This window comes from Pagrus major, chromosome 18 (genome assembly GCF_040436345.1).
Source record: "Pagrus major chromosome 18, Pma_NU_1.0".
NCBI lineage: Eukaryota > Metazoa > Chordata > Actinopteri > Spariformes > Sparidae > Pagrus > Pagrus major.
Window position 1 is genome coordinate 18,244,768 of NC_133232.1, and position 14,749 is coordinate 18,259,516.

The window sequence follows — 14,749 nt, forward strand, 5'->3', positions numbered from 1 at the left end:
CTCTTGTTGATGAGTTTTAGTGAGCAGCCAATTTACTTTGTGTAACGGGACTCATTCTTTTTATATGCTGGAAAACATGTATAATTTACACATGTAAATGTTCAATTATAGTTTTACTGAACTTACTCAACCATGTTTGAATTACTCCATCTGTATCTTGCCTGTCACTGAATCCGACATCTACTTTATAAAATGCTCTCATTCAGTGGTGCCGTCGCTTTAACCAATGCCGACAACATTTTTTCAGTGCCAGCCATTAAATGTTCACACACCTCCTGTGACTGCTGAATTGTACTGCAAAGTTTTAAAAACAATACGCCAAATACTTGAATGAAACACTGAGCAGATTTCTGGGCAGTCAATAGAGGAAATATTGGGAGATGCAGATAAGATAAATAACTTCCCCAATTAAGTATTCACTGATTTAGCGTTTGTCGTGCAGGAGTAAACACTGTTGTTGTCATCAGACTTTGAACTCCAAGCTGCTTATCTGCCCAGTAGTCAGTGATTACAGCTGGATGACCATTAACTGAGAGACGAGGAAAGCCTGCATGACTCATTTTAATACCTGCAGAAATCTTTTTTTGATTGCAAAAAGTGTTGATGCAAAACAACTTTTCTCCCACTGGGCTTTTCATGGGTGCAATTATTATGTGATATTTTGAAATTGTTCCCTGCAAGTCAAGAACACTTCAATATGGGCCCTTGACTTTTGTTTTAAACTTAATTTTCATTGCCATTTAATTGAGTCGTATGTAAACCAGGTATTTGCTTGAGGAATGCTCACCATTGCTTTTACACAAAGCACTTAGTTTGCCAAATCAAACGGTGTAAATGTATATGGAAACACACATTGAAGATTATTTGCTAATGATAATGAGAAACCTGAAGTTATGTGAATTGCAGCCGGTCAGTGTGAGCGCTGGAGTCCTGAGCACAGAACATGTTCCAGAAGAGTCGCGGGAGGCTGGAGGCATCTGCACCGGGCCTCCTGTGGCCGGAGATGTCAGGGGACCAGGTCAAAACCAAAACTTAACATTTGTGATGAAGCGAAATATGTCGTTTTGTAAGTGTGACATGTTAATACTGACATTGCAGGTGGTTTGAGAGTTTCTCCAGGAACCAGAGGATGCAGTTCGCCACATTCCGCCTCGGCATGCCGGCAAAGGGAGCGATCTCATTGGACAGGTTAGCTAACGTTAAAAGGGGCGTGAAGTTTGCTGCTAGCTGCTAGCTCCTGTGGTATCATCTGGGACCTGGTTCATTCTTGGCGGCGTCCTGCAGAAACGAAAAAACAGATTGTAGAGCGTAGAAAATTTGCAGTAGGCAACGTTTAGTTTGCTTGTGTGAGCCGTAGCAACTATCAAGCTGGTGGACACGATCATTTAGTGAAAGGGTGACCCGGCCTCTCTCAGGACATGGCATTGTGGCTATTGGCGTTGGTGCTAACTTAGCTAGCCAGTTAGCCTACTGAGCTAGGTAGCTGGACTGAATCGACTAGTTAGCCAGGAACAACACTGGCTAACATCAGCTAGCTGCTCAGTGTTAGCAAGAAGATACACTCGCGTTATGATAATCACTTAACAGCAGTGTTCACCTACGTTAAACTTGAGGCTAGCTGTCGTTTTAAGTTAGCAGCTGCTTAGTTTGGCTAACATTAGCTAGTTTACCGCGCTAACATGCAGCGGTAGTCTGGGAGCGCTTCAGTCGTCACCCACAGCTGCCTTGCACCAGCAGACTAACGGGCCGGTAGCTAAGAGTTGCCGGGCATTGTGCGGTATGTAGCCATGGCATGCTAACCATCCATCAGGAAAGTTGGTGACTGGTCATAACGTTACAGCCAACGTTAGCACAGGCCAGCTCTGGCTGAACATGTAGTTGTAATGTGAAGAATTACAGAGATAACGTTGTTATGTTTAATAGCCATCGTTAAGTTGCTTCAACAGCGGAGTTGCACAGACGACAGGGCCTTGCAGGTTTACTACACTGCGTTAGCTCGTTTGTCTCTCTTCAACTCAGTGGCCTGAATGGTGATGATGTTTCTTCATAACATGTAAAGTTAGCGAAGTTTGAGGAGCAACAATGTAACATCACACTGAGCTGGTCAGACATTTGATGTTTATGAATTGGCCACAGGCTGCGTTAGCTAGCGAAATGAACAACTCGGGAGTGTTGCCACAAGAAAAGATGGAGCTGGATCTGGAAATCCCATCTTCATTAGTTCAGAGCGATGGACACTTGAGGAGATCCAACAGTGCACCCATGATAAATGGCTTAAGGTCCTACAATATGATATAGTTACACTGATTTACTGCATAATCTTTTATTGACTGGTGTCATTTTTCATACACGTTGAAGTAACTTCAGTAATACAACACATAACATATGGTTGGTCTGTGAATTTGTCATTGCAGTGATAACTCTCAAGTGTTCCAGAGAGAGGTCCTGCGAAGCCGGAGGAATAGCACTACAGTAGTCAACAGGCCCAACATGGTGGATACCTCATCACACACACATTTACTAGTAATTTGTGTCTGAATTATTCAGTATTGACTGTTCTCCTGTCTACACACATCCTTCTTCACAGGTCCCTTCATCACCTATTCGCGTCCCCAGCACCAGACTTCATCAGATTAAACAAGTAAGAAACGGTGTTTGGAGATGTTTCCGAGCATGTCAGACCGCTGTCTCCCTCTCAAGCCATAGGGAGTGACGGTGTCTAAAAAACATGCAAGAACAACACTTCTTGGAGTTCACAGGGCCATCGATCTTTCAGAGTTGATCAATTGGTAGTATCGGACTCCAACAGAGGAAACTGTTACTCTGATGTCAGCTACTGGCTGAATCTAATCAACATACGTGACGTGAAAAAACGATCACTTTGCTTTTTGTGTTTAGATTGAGGTTGTACTGGCTGGTAAACTACGACTTGATAACCATTAACTCTCTTGTGTGCTCTTACAGGAAGAGGGAATAGACGTGATGAACAGGGAGACTGCTCATGAGCGGTAAGACGTATTTGCTTGAATTATTACTGTTCTGTATGTGAAAAGCTTATAGGCATCAACTTATTCCTTGTTTATCTATTTTTGTAAACACAGGGAAGTTCAAGCTGCCATGCAGATGAGCCAGTCCTGGGAAGAAAGCCTCAGTCTGGTAAAGAGTGACTCTTGGTTACAGTTTGTCCAACCCCCATCAGTGCTGTTGATATGTCCTGTTTCTCTGAATCCTTGAAAGTCAGCTGTGTGTTGTACCTTCCCACTGCATGTTTTGGCCCTGGGCCATGGTTGGCCTCTCCATTTCTGTAGAGAGGACGAGTACAAACATGCTACATTAACACTTGTGGAGTTAACAGGGCCACCAGTCTATCAAGGCCAGACTGAGTTGGTAGTATAATACTCCGACATACTTTATTTACTTACTTTACTGCCTCGCTACATTGGACTGTATAGATGTGAAGATAGATGTTAGATATAGATAGATATAGATGTTAAATGGCTGCTAATGTATTAACTGTGTGCTCTTAGAGTGACAATGATTTGGAGAAGTCTGCATCTTCGTCTCCAAAGCGCATCGACTTTGTGCCTGTGTCTCCTGCCCCATCGCCGACCAGAGGGATAGGAAAAAAGGTACGTCTGCTCTCAGAATGATTACACCCACCTAACCTGATTATACTGTGAGTAACAAGATGACGGTCATAGTTAAAGCATTTTCATGGTTGCTGTAACCTGATTTTCTTTACAACTTGAAATCAGGTTAATGAATGGAGGACTATGTGGCAGCCTGCAGGAAGCAGTTTATTAGCAACAGAAAAACACAAACTGATGAAACTTTTGTTATGCTTGTTATTGCAGGTTCAAAAAATGACTTATCTATTGCCAACCAAATCTGTGTTTGTGTCTTGAAATACTACTTCTGCATCTGATTCATTCCCTTCTCTGCTACATATGTAAAGAATAAAATGTTGATACATGCAGAATTCACCTAAAATAAGTTTTTCATTTGGTTTTGCCTTCTCCATGTTGATCTTAATTTAAGGAAGCTCACCCTTTAAATACACTAACACAACATGAACAGTAAGAGTATTGCCTCAGTCTGGTCCTAGTCAGTTTATGACTTTTTGATTCCTTGATGCTGATAGTTTAATGTTTAACCTCAATCCCATCTTGTCCGTCTTTTTATTGTCTCTTTTGCAAGCAGCAGTGTTTCTCTCCTTCACTACAAATCCTTGTGAGCAGCAACGGCCTGACACCAAGCCCAATACCCAGCCCAACGCGACGCTTCAGGTGAGCACCAAGTCTCCCTGTTGGTGTAAAACGGACTTTTAATGCACTTTACAACAATTTATTGTGTTGACTTTTTACAAATGTCTGAGTAAACTATAATAAAATTAACGAATGACAAATCTTAAGATGACTTTGTCTGTACCTGATGGCCAAGGATAATGGCTTCATTTCAATATAAACACGTCAACGTGACAACGTGTGTTTCTGTGCTCTTTAGCCGACGGAGTCAAAGCCCGATCAACTGCATCAGAGCCAGCATACTTGGGCCGATAAAACGCAAAGGTGAGGTACCGAACATGTCCTGCTTTGAGAATAATTATCCTCATATCTGTTGTCTTTGTTGTTGAAGGCAATTGGGGAAATATTGGCTGTATAATATGAACGGGGTTCTCGCTATGTAGAGTAACTACAGTATTAAAGCCCGACATTCAAAATGTCTGTTGGTGATCTTCAAGTAGCCTATGAAACCTCAGTTAGCTTGATAAAGTTATTTTTTAGCGACCCTCTTCAAACCTGTGGTTGTTACATACGGATTCAGATATTATAATTCTTCATACATTGACTCTGCTAATAGTTCACTTAATTCTCTTTTGATAACATTTAAAGTGTAATTATTAAATGTACCTACATAAGACTGCAGTGGTTCTCTCTGGTAACAAACCAATTAGATCTGTACTTTATACTAGTATAAGCCAGAGACTGTGTTTATTAAGAGATTTCTAAATGTCAGGGTGCCTCTCCTTTGCAGGTGAGATGGAGACAGAGAGTCAGCCTAAGAGGCTCTTCCAGGGTACCACCACCATGCTGTCCTCCGACGTCTCCAACCTGTCGGATCGCAGTTCCTGGTAAGACTTTCTGGATCGACTTAAATGTCGGAAATGGCACCATCTAGATAACGACGTACTGGTGAATGCTCAAGTAACCAGACGCCTGTTCTCTTGGATTAGCTGGCTTTGGTAGATTTGAGGCAAAATTCTGTGAACTTGTTCAGGCTTAGATGAATGGCACAAATGCCTTGAATGTAATTGGCAGTGCACTTTCGACGCCCAACTGCCATCCTGACAAAGACAGGATGCCTTGTTGTGGGTGCACACAGAGCTATTGGCTAGAAACCAGATTCCTGTGTGTGATACGTCTCTCACACGAAGTCGTAAAGTAGAATTTTGGAAAAAATGTTAATGTAACATTTAAACTGGAATCATCATATATTTTAATCAACTTCACTTTAAAGCAGTATTTTAATGTCAAAATGGAGAAAATGTGACAGTGAATTAAACCAAATGTCAGCTTCTCATAAGCTCTCGATAGGCTGTGAATATAGCAGATGTTTTCCACAGTCACAGTTGTGACTGAACTTGACATTTTCTCTCAGTCACTCTCCAGATTTGCTGGACGGCAGCCTCAGCAGCATCGGCTCCTCCACAGACTCGCCGGGCAAAATGGAGGGAGTCTCGCCCTCCTCGTCCAGCAACTCCCCCTTCGCTTCCCTCCAGGATTTGTCCCCAAAGTGAGCATGGGAGAGCAAGAGACACTCAAAAGGACTGGAGCCAAAAAGCCTCTCTCCAGGGAACAAGTTTCCTTCTCAGACCCTCCACCGCACCATCACCTAGATTTGGTTTAAGTGGAATGTTTGTTTCTGAGCAGCTGCTTTCATGGCTACATGTTGGAGGACTTGATATGTTTGAACTAATGGCTGCCATGGATGAGTTTTCGTGTGTTAGAGGTAATCCCTGTGACACTGGGACTGTCTGAAGACACTGTGAGCACCAGCTGCTAGTAGAGGATCTTTGATGGTGCTTGGCTTTCATAGTAATATTGCGTTCATAAGTGGCTATGCTTCAAATCTGTCCTACCAGTCCCCCTCACTGAAGAGAGACGTTGAGCACTGGACAAAGAGAGACTATTGGATGTGTACATTTTCCCTGTTTTTGTGCTGGAAAACTTCTGTCCACAGGCCTTTTGTATGTACGCAGTGTGCAAATTTTGTAAGAAAAGATTTAACTTATTGTTTCCCTGCTTTGTTTGTGTTGATGTACATATTAACGATGTCAAATGTCGTACAAAATTTTCAGTTTGTGATTGGCTGTGAGGTGAATGTGGGCACAAGTCTTCAACAGCAAGAGTTTTCTTTGTAAAGAAACAAACTACTTCTGGGGTACAACTATGGAGATTTCCTTACTGTTCTACTGAAGTTATGTTTACAGCAGATATTGTTGATATTTTTATGATAGAGGCTGTGAACTGTTGTGACTTTGTTTCAGTTTGGCTTTTAAGCCCCCTTCCCCATGACTTGCTGCAACCTTAATTGCCTAGTATGAGCAGTTAATAAACCTAGCAGTAATTTGTGGATGAAAAACGATGGTCATACTGTTGGGCTTCAACACTAAAGGTTCCTCTGTATCCTGTGTTCTTGTCAGGATGTTTTTGTAGAAAGGCAGAGTATAGAAATGATTCAGTTTCCTCTGGCAAAATTTTTGTATTTATGGAAAACAAAAAGTTTATTATAAAAACTGAATGGTGTTAGGTTTCTATTCCCAGTAAAAGAAATCCATTTGTGTTGTCATTTACACCAAATCAACTGACCGCTGTAACGTGCAGCAAAAACAAAATGGCACCGTCACATTGTGAGTAAAGAGACTGCTGTTTCTGCTGTGGTTACATTTATTAAAGAGCTTTTTACACAGGACGCTGTCCTGTAATGTTTCAGCCTGTGTGTAAGCAGGGGGAGAAGTAAAACTAGATCTTTAAAATACAGTATGTAAAGGTCAAGCCTGTACTGTGAGTTTTGCACCGTAATGGCTGCAGGGTCCATAACACCTGTGTAACGTCTGAACCCTTTATGGCTGTGTAGCCTTTAATGTGTACGTACAAGGGAAAGTGATTGAAAATCATTTTAAGAAGGGTGCCCTTTAATTTAAAGACAAGTGTGGTTGCAGTTAATTTACTGAAGGTCTTTTCCTGTACACAAGAAGAACATCTGTCAGTTTGCCCTGCTGTCATCAAGATATTTTTTCCAAGATGTTGTTTATTGCTTAAGTAATCTGATGAAGTGTTCAGGGCAAAAGTTAAGCAAATAATCGTATACTATACTGTATGTCTGTGATGGCTGTAATCTGCCAAGCTGGCTAACACCATGCCTATGCTTGTCTTTTGTGATTGCAATCGTGGACATCAGGACTAAATAAATTATTTCTTTATAATGTGTGTGCTTTTGTTTTAAGTATCAAGAGGTGTTTTTAACATCCAGAGCACTCGCTGAGCAAAACTTTTACACATCTGTGGATCGACAGGTGCCTAGAAGACCAAGGGTTGACAAAATCCAAAGAAACACCTCCCACACACGTTCACTTCACTGCAATCAGGGAAAATTAACATTTCTATACAAAGACCTTCATCAGCTTACTTTTAAAATATTTTCAAACAATGTTTTTGGTACAAAGACCCTCAGGTAATTTTAAAAAAGAATAACTTGATGAAGGTCTCTGTATTGAAACATTTTTTTTTAAAATAAATTGAATTTAATGTCAATATTTATGAATAGTGACAGCAATTGCTTTCATTAGTGTACAATCACTTGAAACTCACATAACCATACATGTAGTCCGCCATGTTTATACAGTACCCTAGAATGGGCAAGCCAAACACTGGTTCTAGCGAGGGCCTTTCGGGTCGCTGCAGGAGAGGATGAGGCGAGGACTATTAAATTGGTTGTAATCTGCAACCTCACAGCTACATGCAACCAAATCTGACACATTGGACCTTTACCAGTGCATCCAGGGCCACAGTAGGAGCTCATCATCCCGAAACCTGGTTTACTGAGCAGCGGTACATCACGTTGTTTTCTGTTGTCAAGGCTGATAACGTAGCCCTGCAGCAGACTATGGGACCATTTTCAGTAACCATCATCACAAATCTAACATCAAGCAATCATGTGATCTACAGCCTCCTGACCCAACTTGTGAAGTGTATAAAATAACCTTAATGATGTGTGAACATTTTAGCAGACAGCTGTATTGAGACTTTATTAAACGTTTGATGAAGCATTGATATAGTACGGCGGACAAACCACTCTCTCAAAGAGAAGATCTTTCCTTTGGTGACATGTAAAAGTATCTCAATGCTGGAAAAATTAAAAACTCATTCAGATAAGGTTTCCACACATGCAAGTAACTGCATTTAGTCCTCAGAGTCTACACTAAAAATGCTTTAAAACATCAATATAACGATGGTTACAGGTGAATACCATAACAAAATTTTAATGGCTTTATATACATGTTTGCATGTCCTTCACACTCATGTTCACCATATTCTGTTACATAATGGCAATAAAAATACAGACACAGAGAATATGAGGCCAGACGACACTTTGAATGGCTTCATGTTTCTTCACAGGCCCTGCTCGGGGACAGCTCCTCTTACACTACCTTTGACCTATGCACTGGAGCGCTCCACCGTTTGCATCAGTTCTGTATGTGTCAATTTATGCATTAACACAAATATGTTTATTGGAAAACAAGAATACAAAATGAATCTTTGAGGGAGCGAGGTGGTTTGAATAAGTACCCCCGTCCCCACGCTGTCAGCTGTACTTGTTGGAGCGTAGCAGTTACTCCGGTGGGAGAACATACTCTTCATCTTGAGATCGTTTCCCCTTCTCCTCTCAGCTCACAGCACTTCATGTGCGTAGGATGACCATCGTAAGAAGACCTAAAATTAACAAAAGGAACAAAACAGAGCAACAGGATATTTTATACTTGAACACAGACTCTTTCAACATCATCATTTTGATGAACAATAGTGGTGTAATTCACATTTGTAGGATTTTTAACATGTAGTAGAGCCGGTATGAATCTAACCCTGTGAACATTTACTAGAACTGTGAAAAATCCTGTGGATACGTCAGGTTGTGTTTATTGTTTCATGTGTCATAGTCATCATCATTTGACAGATAATTTAGTACTTTAACACATCCTGAAGTTTACAATTTTAGAGTTTTTCAGTATAGAAGCTAGGGCTGTCATAACATCAGATTTTCAAAACATGATTATCATAGCCAAACTAATTCACAATAAAGATATTATCACGATTTCTATAGACATTTGGGAGGTGGACAGAGAGTCTGTAACCATAACTGTATAAGTGTACATAAAGAACAACTACTATTAACTACTCAATTACTGGTGACTGGCAACCAGATGAGCTCACAAACAAACAACGCAGAAGGCCGAACATCTTTGCTTGATTATTCAGACGATGTTATCATAAGTCTACTATTAACACAATATCAATATTTCAGTTTTTAACTTCACGGTCACATAGATATTGCATTATCGCGACACCCCTAATAGAAGCAAGTCAGGTTTAACTGTCAAGAGTCATTTTTGGGACAATAGTAACAGATGTATCTTCGTCCCTCTACAATAACAGCGAAGCATGAAGAGCACTACTATCTGTCACAACTGTGACAATTAATAAAGAAAGAGAATTCATTAGTTTGTAGTACAATGTACTATTTTTACACTTTAATACTGCTAAATTAAAAAATACATAATATGTTTGCAATTACATATTAACAAGGACATTTTTGAAAAGCACAAGAATGATATAATCAATTCCAGTTTATTCCGTTGTGTTTATTTTAATCCTTACTAACAGGGTCAAAAGTGATGTGCAACTTCTGTAATAAGTCAAATTATACCAAAGTTGTTCCACATTTGTACAAAGTAACACCACCTGGTATTTATAGACACACACTTGAGGTGCTGATAACAACAAAAATGAGTTTCTGTCCGTTACTTTTTCTACCACCTCTACCTGACAATGCATACCACATTCTGTCTTGAAAAATGGCCTTAAAATGTGTTTGATCCTTTTTCTACTCACCAAGAACATAAGCAGCTACAAGTTTCTTGTTAACACTTAAGTGGAGGTAGACAGGCACAGTAGATTCTTGCTCCCCCAGTGTCGGGAGCATCAGGGCAGCCATACACACCAGGCCAAGCAGCACCGTCAGCAGGCTGGGACCTCCAGCAACAGGGCGGCTCTCTGTCAGACACACACACATGCAGGCTAGGATCAGATGCATCACTCAGATTTAAAAGATGTAAACAAATTGCTTAAAAAAACTACACCAAATCAACAATATACAGTATTAATGTGTATTAGCCCCAAGCCTACCGGTTACTACTGAAGACATAAATCTGTAATAATGTGTCAGGAATATATACTACTATACTATATACAAACATTGCTCAAAAAGGAGTTATTTACTGCAGCAGGATGGTAAAAGTGGAATAGACTCAAATTATGCTATTAATAGTTTTTGGAAAAACAATAGAGGAGGCGGAGAGGAATAATATATATCAGGCTTTGGATACACAGACAAAACCTGTTGGTAGGATCAATTCAATGTTAATTGGCTCTTTTCAAAGGATATGTTGACAATACAAAATATATCTAAAATAATCATTTATATCCTAAAACAAACAAATGTTATGACAAAGAAAAGTCAGCCTTTTTTAGCTTGCAAGAACGGAAGAAGCTTGAGCTCAAAGAATGTTGCAATCAGACAGGATTTATGACAGTGAAGGTGATGAAATGATAAGTCTGCACTCAGAATAACAAAACACTAGTGCACATGTTGATACAGGTGAACAGTGAAGATTCCACTACTATAAAATGAAGATACGTTTTAATGAGGCTGTGGCTTGTACGCACTTCAACTTTGAATGATAGCCTAAAAGTGAATACCTGCACAACTGTTTTCTCCTGCTTTAAGTGTATAAAAAGTATGTTGTGTTTTATACAAAAAGATGGAACTTTGTATGTGCTAATCTGCACCTATTGCATCAGTAAAAAAAAAAACACGTAGTACACACCTACCTGGCTTGCTACGAGAGCAAATATAAATCAGGACGTAATTAAAACCTGTTATACTGTCATACTATGTTTAAGGGTCAAATCGCTATTTTTTTTTATTCTAGATGAGATAGGTGGATATACAGGCATCTTCATAGGCCACAGACATTAATGTAATGTACCATGTCCTGTGAAATGTAAAATATTCCAATATTTGAGTTTATGAGCATTTGGCTCCATCTAGTGGTCGCACCTCACGACTGCCCTCCATCCTACCTGTTTGAAATGCAGTCTGTTCAAAGAACTCGCTGTCTGCAAACTGCTCTTTGATTCTGCGTTCCTCATCTTGGGCCCGGGGGCTGGGCGGCTCCTGCGAGGCCGAGGCACGGAGCGTGGCTGTCACCTCTTTACGACCCAGCGCTTTCCGCTGACTCTGCTCCGACACCTGCAGTCGGAACTTGTCGTACACCCCATAATGGCATGCCCGCACATCTCTGTGTCTGATTACTCTGTTTGGACACAAAGTTTTATAGTCAGTGGTTTAAACAACGTTCCTACAGTGCTTTACCACTGCATGATAAAATTATGAGTCACAAAAACCAACTCACATGTCAACACAACACTGTGGCTTGACTGCTCCGGTGGCATCCACCACTGTGTACTTGTTTGGCGCTGTGCACAGCACTGTTAAGAAGAAAGCATTCCATAGATTATCTCAATAATCTGGAGTATTCAACAAACATAACACAGCATACATGGAATAAAAAATAGACAGTGTTTTTCTCTGTCGACTGACCTTTGAATTTGAGAGCGAACTCATAAGGGTTGTAGAGGGTGAGCACCTGCTTGTGAGACGTCTGATCATCTGCGTAGAACACGAGCTCAGTGGGGAACACGAACACGGGAAGGCTTCCTTCCACCAGCTCAGGCTGTCGATGCTGCTGCTGCATTGGCTCCAGCTGAGCTCTTCCCCTTCCCCGTCCGCGGTCTGCCTCCTGGGCCCCCCCACCCCTCTCTCCACAAACTATCAAGCTGTGCAACTCCCTTTAGGTGGAAATGGCACTCTCCGCTCTCATCGCCTCAGGGCCATGACATAGTAGTACTGTGAAGAGACACCGGTGATGAATATTTAAGCATATTTACTCAAGAAGCACCAGCGAGCCACTTATTAACATTCAGTGACACTTTCATAGTCTGTTCCACTGCATTTGGTGGGGAAATATTGGGTTTATTATTCTATTTATCGATCCAGCAGCTGTTGTATCTAATTACTTTGCATATTAAAAAGGTCCTATTTGTAAGAAAAGTTGATTTTTGAGTCTCATTCCCAACTTGTCAAATACTGACGCCTTGGGACGGTAGGTCGGGATGGTTGCCATCCCAAAGCGCATTTGACGAGTTAGGAATGAGACTCAAAAATCAACTTTTCTTACAAATAGGACCTTTAATCTGCATGTGACAAATACAATGAAGCTTACAGTATGGTGAACAATCTTAATTTCGGCACTACAATTTCTTCATTTGTTGCTTATTGACTGGCATATATTCTAATACTCTTGCATCCGTAATAAGTTACTGTCTACGTATGGTTTAAACTCAGAAGTGCATGAAGCAGTTACACCTTGTACATTAAAATACTGTTTACACCAACATTGCGTAACAAAATCTAACATGACAGAGTCCATACTTCCTAACTATACACTTAATTGCTAACGTGAATCTTTAAATTAACCTTTACTGCAGGATTTAATAGCTTTTAAGGTAAAATACTGCTTTATTCAACCAAAGGAGATACATTCAGTAAGTGTTAAAGGCAAAACAGGGCAACTAGAGAAGGCAAAAGTAAGTGAATTCATGGACATATACAAGTTTAAAGAAGTGCAGTTCAACAGCATGAAGTGAACTCCATGTGGCTGGTCACGTGCTTCCGTGTGTTTACATGGTTGCTGTAGAGCTCGAGGACCCAGACTCGTGGTGTTGCAACACTTTTGTTCCCCACGTATCCATGAAAAACACGATTAATTCTTTATATGACCAGCAACAACGCTTTATTCAAGTGTTTTACTATCTGGGGCTAACTGTGTCTCGAGAAAGCTATCTAACCAGGTTTATATGTATATGTGTATGATGTGTTAGCTTACAACAAAAGCTGCCTTTAAACTGCAGTGTAATCGCAGGTGACAACGTCAACAGACACAACAAACGAGGTGCTTATGCGAATGTGTTGGAGACAAATTTAGCAACAGGGTGATTTAGACTCATTTTGCCATGACTATGGTTAAACTTCATCTGAACCATCTAATGTCACGACATTTACTTGCTCTGACACTGTAATAACATATCGTTATAATGTGTTGCTACCGCTGTTAAAGAGTTTTAACGTAGGCTAGCATTAGCCGACAACGAACACCCCAGATGTTAGCTGATAGCCACTTAACGTTGTCTACACGCAGTGTCATCGCAGCAAATGAAACACAGAGTTGTTTTATTTCAAGAAAAAGCTGAGGGGGAGACTTTACCTTGTTGTCAGCACTCGGGGTCGAGTAACGTTAGTGCTATCACCAGTGTTAGAGCTCCTGATCCCACCCTGTTGTTGTTTCTCTTCAGGCTTTTTTCTTTGTCAATAATATACTGCAGACCTCGCAGTGCATGCTGGGATGGCGGAGGGCGAAAGAGTACGTGCAAGACGTCAACAAAGCGGACGTAAAGATGTTACAAGCGAGGAGTATGTGCAGAATAACTCCATCATCCGTCCCTTGTGTATTTAAGAGCGTAAAAATACAGTTAGCTATATTTGTGGAATACTTTGAGATATTAATGATGATGATGATAATCATCTAAAGTAGCTGAAAATTGCGCTCACATATAGCTACTTCTACATGAATAACAATAGAATTGAAGAGCATCGATTTTTGAAGTGTTTCACCACGTCGATCACAATAGGATATCATTGTATACCAGGCTATTTCACCTTGCACAGACAGATACAAGTAAAACCCTTACCCTCACTGTAGTCATGATGATGATCAGTTGCCAACAGATATTAGACTTGATTTATCTTAATTGATTTTTTTGATTTATTTTAATTTTAAAAAATAAATCAAAAAAGGCTAAATGTGTTTAGCCTATTTTATAGCTTATTTATCATCCATCCAACCTGTTTTTCACTGTAAGCAAGTGACAAACAACAAGTGTAACTGTCAAGAGTATTGTTACACAGCATATGCATTATAGTTTAGGCAGAAAAACCAGTCAAAAAAGATGAGGCCTTTATTTTGTTACAGTAGGTAATGTGTCTGGGTTTAGCTGCTATGACTTTCTACTGACCTTTAATCTATGCAGTATTTTTCTCTCGTTTGTTAGAGTCTGGGTTTATAATGAACATTAGTCAGCGGTTTAGCGTGATTTACTGGTAAGGTGTTTGATAAAGTGTTACAAAGACATAACAAAAATACTCTTTAATGTAACAGCGATGCTGCCTTCAAGTGCTGTCGGATGTATTTTAATCATTAAAGCACATGCAGAACAGGAGGTGCTTCATGTGGTTGTGGAGGTTTAATGGTGAAAGTGACTTTATACATTTCCAATGCTATATTTTTTGTGGG

At 40.3% G+C, this 14,749-nt stretch overlaps 2 protein-coding genes and 1 non-coding gene across 8 annotated transcripts; 2 read left to right on the forward strand and 1 right to left on the reverse strand.

The window, feature by feature from the left end:
• Positions 1–207: 207 nt before the first annotated feature.
• Positions 208–7,486, forward strand: pabir2 (PABIR family member 2). Of its 6 annotated transcripts, none has more exons than XM_073486418.1 (11): positions 208–1,018; positions 1,099–1,188; positions 2,415–2,493; positions 2,588–2,641; positions 2,965–3,008; positions 3,102–3,156; positions 3,528–3,629; positions 4,201–4,286; positions 4,504–4,568; positions 5,035–5,131; positions 5,659–7,486. In XM_073486418.1, exons 2-11 carry the CDS (start codon positions 1,130–1,132, stop codon positions 5,795–5,797), a joined length of 780 nt encoding a protein of 259 aa, XP_073342519.1. In that variant the 5' UTR covers positions 208–1,018; positions 1,099–1,129; the 3' UTR covers positions 5,798–7,486. The 6 variants fall into 6 exon arrangements, with proteins under 6 accessions (XP_073342519.1, XP_073342520.1, XP_073342518.1 ...); XM_073486417.1 differs by lacking the exon at positions 208–1,018 and adding an exon at positions 2,137–2,279 and having other exon boundaries at positions 1,163–1,188; XM_073486416.1 differs by lacking the exons at positions 208–1,018; positions 1,099–1,188 and adding exons at positions 1,786–2,030; positions 2,137–2,279.
• On the forward strand, positions 3,262–3,409 carry LOC141013873 (small nucleolar RNA U109). Its single transcript, XR_012180460.1, has one exon. It is a non-coding gene; the product is annotated as a small nucleolar RNA U109 (small nucleolar RNA).
• A 795-nt stretch (positions 7,487–8,281) lies between the features above and the next one.
• mospd1 (motile sperm domain containing 1) lies at positions 8,282–13,765 on the reverse strand. The gene is made up of 6 exons (XM_073487741.1): positions 13,664–13,765; positions 11,941–12,246; positions 11,753–11,828; positions 11,421–11,653; positions 10,170–10,331; positions 8,282–8,993 (listed from the first exon to the last, which is right to left on the reverse strand). The coding sequence occupies exons 2-6, from the start codon at positions 12,092–12,094 to the stop codon at positions 8,962–8,964; spliced, it is 657 nt and encodes a 218-aa protein (XP_073343842.1). The 5' UTR covers positions 12,095–12,246; positions 13,664–13,765; the 3' UTR covers positions 8,282–8,961.
• Positions 13,766–14,749: the final 984 nt, after the last annotated feature.